The sequence below is a fragment of the Bufo bufo genome, chromosome 2 (assembly GCF_905171765.1).
Source record: "Bufo bufo chromosome 2, aBufBuf1.1, whole genome shotgun sequence".
In the NCBI taxonomy this organism is placed as follows: domain Eukaryota; kingdom Metazoa; phylum Chordata; class Amphibia; order Anura; family Bufonidae; genus Bufo; species Bufo bufo.
In genome coordinates this window covers 777,833,700-777,840,875 of record NC_053390.1, presented here as the reverse complement: position 1 = coordinate 777,840,875, position 7,176 = coordinate 777,833,700, and the positions used below count along the sequence as shown (strand labels likewise).

The 7,176-nt window shown below is 41.9% G+C and overlaps 1 protein-coding gene across 1 annotated transcript; it reads right to left on the bottom strand.

The window, feature by feature from the left end:
- Positions 1-3,029: 3,029 nt before the first annotated feature.
- LOC120990364 (protein S100-P-like) lies at positions 3,030-6,840 on the bottom strand. Its single transcript, XM_040419120.1, has 2 exons — positions 6,642-6,840; positions 3,030-3,188 (listed from the first exon to the last, which is right to left on the bottom strand). The coding sequence occupies exons 1-2, from the start codon at positions 6,777-6,779 to the stop codon at positions 3,039-3,041; spliced, it is 288 nt and encodes a 95-aa protein (XP_040275054.1). The 5' UTR covers positions 6,780-6,840; the 3' UTR covers positions 3,030-3,038.
- Positions 6,841-7,176: the final 336 nt, after the last annotated feature.

Sequence of the window (7,176 nt, the reverse complement as noted above, 5' to 3'; positions counted from 1 at the left end):
TTTTATCAAAGACATGTAGAACAATAAATTTAGAGAAAAATTTATATATGGATCTCGTTTTTTTTGCAAAATTTTACAACTGAAAGTGAAAAATGTCATTTTTTTGCAAAAAAATCGTTAAATTTCAATTAATAACAAAAAAAGTAAAAATGTCAGCAGCAATGAAATACCACCAAATGAAAGCTCTATTAGTGAGAAGAAAAGGATGTAAAATTCATTTGGGTGGTAAGTTGCATGACCAAGCAATAAACGGTGAAAGTAGTGTAGGTCAGAAGTGTAAAAAGTGGCCTGGTCTTTCAGGGTGTTTAAGCACTGGGGGCTGAGGTGGTTAAAGGGGCGGGCATTGTGGAGGTCCCTGTTAAAGGGGCAAGCACTGTGGAAGTCACTGTTAAAGGGGCGGGCACTGTGAAGGTCACTGTTAAAGGGGTAGCCACTATGAAGGTCACTGTTAAAGGGATGGTCAATGTTAAAGGGCGAGCACTGTGGAGGTCACTGTTAAAGGGGCAGGTACTGTGGAGCTCACTGTTAAAGGTGTTGACACTGTGGAGGTCACTGTTAAAGGGGCGGGAATTGTGGAGGTCACTGTTAAAGGGGTGGTTATTGTTAAAGGGGCGGACATTGTGGAGGTCCCTGTTAAAGGGGCGGGCACTGTGGAAGTCACTGTTAAAGGGGTGGGCACTGTGAAGGTCACTTTTAAATTGGTAGCCACTATGAAGGTCACTGTTAAATGGGTGGTCATTGTTAAAGGGGCGGGCATTGTGGAGGTCCCTGTTAAAGGGGCAAGCACTGTGGAAGTCACTGTTAAAGGGGTGGGCACTGTGAAGGTCTCTGTTAAAGGGGTAGCCACTATGAAGGTCACTGTTAAAGGGATAGTCAATGTTAAAGGGCAGGCACTGTGGAGGTCACTGTTGAAGAGGCAGACACCGTGGAGATTACTGTTCAAGGGGCAGGCACTGTGGAGGTCACTGTTAAAGGGTGTCTTTCACCTAAACTGACGATTATAGAACACTAACACCATGATCTGCATTATAGTCCCCATATTGGAATGCTACTTACCGTATAGCTGTCTGTTGCTTATTTTCACAAAAAAACACTTTTATTCAATATGTTAATTAAGTTCTGAAGGTGCCCAGGGGCGGCGTTCAAGCGGCCGTTGCCCAGGCCCCTCATCGCTTTTCATATGAAACCCCTCCCCTTTCACCCCTCTGGCTCGCCTTAGGTTCTTCAGAAATCTAGCGCCAGCGCCATTCACAAGATTCGCCGCGCCTGCGCACTTCATTCCCCATTATGGGCAGAGGCACAAGAGCGTTTAATGCGCATGTGCCGGAATGGGGATCATGGTATTAGTGTTCTATAATGGTCAGTTTAGGTGAAAGACTTCCTTTAAAGGGACGGCCACTGTGGAGGTCAATGTTAAAGGGGCGGCCACTGTGGAGGTCAATGTTAAAGGGGCGGCCACTGTGGAGGTGACTTTTAAAGGGGCGTGCACTGTGCAGGTCATTGTTAAAGGGGCGGGTACTGTAAAGGTCACTGTTATGGGGGAAACTGTTGATATCTATTTACAACACATGGAAACATGAAATGAAATAGATGAAATATACCCGTGTAAAGCCGAGTCTTTCTGCTAGTATTTTGTATATTAGAGGGGTATTTTTCAATTCAGTGAGATTCATATGGTCTGTGGTCTGTATTTAATTAAGGGGTTTCGTCTGGAGTCTGTATTTAGTTGTATTTTTATTTTGGGGTCTGGTCTACTTTTGCATTCACTTAGTGGTCCGCAATGCCATTGTAAGGATAAGGAATAGAGTAGTCTGTGTAGCCATGTGAGCTACTGGCAGATACAATTTTATCATTTAACTGGTTGTCTGGAGGTAAGCAATGACTTTGTGGCTTTGTATCAGGAACACAGCTTGGATATAAAGAATTTTGGGACTATAGATGAAATGCATTGGTAAACTAATTTGCCCTGGGCTTCACCATTTTAAACCACATAATTATATAACTATGTTTAATGTTAACCACTAAATTATCCTTGGCCTTCCGGAATATTGATAATTATCAGGATCAATATCTGATTGGTGGTGGTCTGTCACCTCCGATCAGCGGTTCTGCAGTACTGTAGGTTCAGCGCCAGAACAACAGCTCTGACCATTGTGGGATGATTAATGCAGCTCTGATCCCATTCAATTCAATAGTTAAATAAATAGCTCCATCCACTTCACACAGTGAACGGTGCTGACTGATAAATGACAAATAGATGATTGGTTGGGTTGCAGGGTTTGTGTGTCTTCCCCCCCCCCCCCCCCCCCCCAATCTGATCTTGATGCCTAATCCTGAAGATTGACCATCAATATAAGTGGACCATAAAACTCCTTTAAAGTGATCAACCCTATAAACAGCTTACTTCCTGGTAGGGTTGATCATGGTGACTACAATGAGCCATATCTTGTTGCAATTGGTATTACCACTGCAGGGAAATTATTATTTTTATTAATCTGCAAATGAGGCCCTCGGAGCACCACTTCACCTCTGCCTCTCCCCTTTTTTCACCCCTCTCCCAGTGAGATTTGCAAGGCCAAGCAGCTTCAGTGCTCTGAAGCTTGGTCCCAAAATCTTGCGCACTCGCCAGCGGCAGTACTAGTGGGACCACTCTGAGAATTGAACTGCTCTGAGAGGCAGTACTGCCCCCAGTGCATGCACAAGATTTTGAGGCCAGGCACTAAACCGGTGAGGGTGACTGGCCCTCTTAATCTTACTGGCAGAGGGTGGCAATGTGGAGAGGCAGAATTAGAAATGGTCCTCCGAGGGGCTAGGCCAACCCCTCAGTGCCCCAAGCATCTCATTTGCATGTAAATAATAATAGTCAGTTCTAGGTTTAGTAGAGTTGACCATGGTGACAGATATACTTTAATCCACACCCATTCTAGACCATAATGTATCATATATGTCCATATCAACCTGTTCATAACCCTACAAAAAAAAGAAACAAAATAGAATATACGGAACTTTATTTGTCAAAGGCAGATTGATTGAAATAATTATTTTTTACACGTCTGTTGAAATCTTTCATGCCCCAGACAGGTGAGCGCAGCAACAAGTATCATAAATTCCTTAAAATCCACTTCATTGTCTTTATTTTCATCCAGGTCCTTTAGAAGCTGGCCACACTCGTCTTTACCTTTCGCATTCTAGACCAAAAAATATAGAAAATGAATTAGAATCAGAGAAGCTCCTCGGTTTTTTGTACAATTGAAATAGCCAAGAAGGAACCGATAAACATGGACATTTACATAACAAAGACCTCAAAATGAGAAAATTCGAAATTTAGAAAATTCCCCTTACGCTACATGCCACCAGCAGTAAACTCCAAAGATAGCCATATACCGACAATTTTAACCAAAATGATCATCTGGTGAAATGTAACAACGAACTATTGTTTTAATTGACCGATGTGAGACTATCATTATCTGAAAGAAGTCAGCCATGTTTTAAATTTTCGTCTGATACCTAGATGAAAGATCTTTTGAAAGAAAGATTGTTCATGGACAAAATGTCAGAGAAATTTTTTTTGTCCATTGCCCAGTTTAATTGAACATATATGGCTAATATGAACAAAATGTTTATGACCTGCAGGAAGCAGACAGCTCTGTTCAAAGTGTAGTGGTCGTGCTGGGTTACTGCAGCTCAGTTACCATTCACTTCAATGGGAGATGGGTTGCAGTAACCCGACATGGCCACTACACTTTGAACAGAGCTGTCTACTTCCTGTTCCATTCAAGCGCTAGTTCCAGCACCTGAGGCTGCAGGCAATAACTGATTGGTGGAGGTTCAGGGTGTCAGACCCCCACCCATCAAATATTATTAACTTATCCTGAGAATAGGTCATCAATATCCGGAGCCTGGTAAAACTCTTTAAAAGATATATACCATTTAAAAAAATAAATTAAATTCTGCAGCAAAGTTTCAATCTATATATATTTGAGGAAATGCTGCTAAACGAAGGCTGCCTTTGTAGGATTTAGTTCTCAGTAGCCTTGGATCAGCTTGTTCTCTGCTTAGTTTTTTCCCACTAAAAACAGGATTAGATCCCCAAGAAGGGAACATATCAAATCTTTACAAAAGAAAGGGGTTTGGGAAATGTTTCCTTGTTCTATGGGAACTGTTCTAGTTTAGTAGAAAGCTCTGAGGCTTAGTGATTAGCACTACTGCCTGGTGGCACTGAGGGTGCTCTTAGACTGCCCGGACAGGACGAGCGCCAATCGGCTATAAACACATTAATCGGCCATACTTACCAACCATTCTGTTGGTAATATCCGGACATGTAAGCCACGCCCCCGGGAATACACCGGCCCCACCTGGGAGCACCCACGTATGGTCAAAGTTTTCGTTAATCTAACCCATTTTTATCCCGGGACTGTGGGAATTTGCCAGGACAGTCTCTAAATATCAGGGACAGTTCCGCCAAATTCAGGACAGTTGGCATCTATGATCAGCACTTGTTTGAAAAGTCTGATTACAACGCAACTGTTCTTTTCCCATAATTTCCAATGATTATTGGCGGCTGATTACACAGGGAGATGTGCTGCTGATAATTGTGCATCTTTTATTCCTATGAAAGGTGCAAATCAGCTGACAAATGAACATTTGCTCTTTCATCGGTTGGTTGGGAGCACTATGAAGGTGCTGCATACGTTGCAGCGGTGCTGCATTTTTGATGAGGCAAAAAATGCATAAAAATCATGTAGTTTTTGCAACAACGTAACGGCTTCTATGTTGCATTTCCTTCCAGCAAAGGGAAAAGAAGCAAATCGCACACAGCAGGAGATCTCTGGATCCACGTGGTACAGGACTGGTTCTAGCTTTATTATAAAGAGGTTGTACTAGATTATGTACTATCTTTATTTTTTACAGTATTCATTGGATAATCCCTTTAAAGGGCTTCTGTCACCCCACTAAAGTCATTTTTTTTTTTTTTGTGTACTTATAATCCCTATCCTGCCATATTGCCATACATTATGTTATTAATAATTTTCGTTCAGTAGATTTAGCAAAAAACTTACTTTTATGATATGCTAATTACCTTTCTACCAGCAAGTAGGGCGGCTACTTGCTGGTAGCAGCCGCAGAAAACCGCCCCCTCCTCTTGTTAATTGACAGGGCCAGCCGCGATCTCCTCCTCCGGCCGACCCTGTCAGCATTTCAAAAATCGCGCGCCTGTGTTGATTCGGCGCAGGCGCTCTGAGATAAGGAGGCTCGCCTCCTCAGCACTCCCTCAGTGCGCCGATGACGTCACCGAAAGAGAAGACGTCATCGGCGCAGGCGCACTGAGGGAGTGCTGAGGAGGCGAGCCTCCTTATCTCAGAGCGCCTGCGCCGAATCAACACAGGCGCGCGATTTTTGAAATGCCGATAGGGCTGGCCGGAGGAGGAGATCCCGGCTGGCCCTGTCAATCAACAAGAGGAGGGGGCGGTTTTCTGCGGCTGCTACCAGCAAGTAGCCGCCCTACTTGCTGGTAGAAAGGTAATTAGCATATCATAAAAGTACGTTTTTTGCTAAATCTACTGAACGAAAATTATTAATAACATAATGTATGGCAATATGGCAGGATAGGGATTATAAGTACACAAAAAAAAATAATGAGTTTAGTGGGGTGACAGAAGCCCTTTAAGGGATGCAAAAAGTGACGGGAAAAGTGCTATATGGCAGAAGGTTCCAAACTGTGGCTTTAAAATTCAAAAATGTACACATTTTTTATTTTTATTTTTTATTACAAAGCGCTATATTTCCATCAGCTGGACACTGAGGTACAGTGTCAGCATATAGCAGGTTATAGGTAACTTATAAGGAAGGTATAGGACGGCTCTGGCTGGATTGAGTTTAGTTTAGTTTATTGGATTGAGTTTAGTTTATTTGATTCACTTAGTATCAGTCACTGCTATAACTATTGAAGTATAGTTAATTTGCCAGCCTATCTGTAGCCAGGACAGACCTTGTCCACTACCTGACCGGGAAACCAGGTCATCCAGCGTATCCATTCAATCTACCACCTGTAAGATCGCAATTGATTGTGTTTTCAGTTATATCAGTGGATTGTTACTAGATTGAATTGTTTTTTACTATTTATTTTATGCATTTTACAGGCCTGCATACTTTTAGGGTATAAATACCTAATTTTAACTTTATTTTATTTCATTCTATGCATATTAATAGTGACTAGAATTTTTTGTGCCATTTCATATATTGGTATCAATACCCAATATCTCCTATCCAAATAAAAGTATTGTCACTTTACTAATCGTGTGGTCCAGTTATAAGAGTGCCCATTCTTTCCTTTGTTACTATAGGTAACTTATACTAGATCGTGCACAGTACTTAAACGTAATACGGCCCTTATACTGAACCCTATACATGAGGTTGTAGAATGCTCCGCCAGTCATAGTATATAGACTGCTATAAACTCCAATTTGTATTCTGTTGATGGGTTCCTTCCTGAGTCATCATCCCTTCTATCCTGCAGCCGCCAGGAGAGATTCTGTTACTATGAAATTGCTATTTTTGCATTTCCCGATTATCTTCTATAGTATAATATAAATAATGGGTGATAGCTGTATACTTCTACTGTATGTAAGGCATCATCTTACCTTTATGAGTCCAGGCAGTTCCTTCTCTATCAAAGCCTTCAATTCCCCTTTGGATAAAGTGTCTTTTTTGCCCTCACAACAGGCATATTGGTCAAAGACACTGATGACTAGAGCCATTCCGGTTTCCAGGTCACTCATGTTTGGATGAGATTTGAGCTTCTCGGCTTCTCCAGGCAGCTGCTAAAGGCAGAGTGAAGTACAAGGGACGGAGCCTCTGCTTATATACAGATCGTGGCTTTGTGCTCAGGGCAAATATTTCTCATTAAATAAATATTCTACAGGGTGTAACCTTCATACAAAATACCCGCAATAAATACTCTCTTCACAATTAATCCCTATCTCTGTTTGGTAAAGGCTGACTCATGTTGACTTTGTCCGTTAGAATTGAAGACACACCTTTAATATATTTCACCCCTCACTGTTATAATTGTGTAAACTGAACTTTGGGTTGTGAATTTTTAGTTTCACACAAGTGAACTGCAGGTGTTCATAAACATGAGATGATTTTAGTGGGACCAACCAACTAACGTGTATG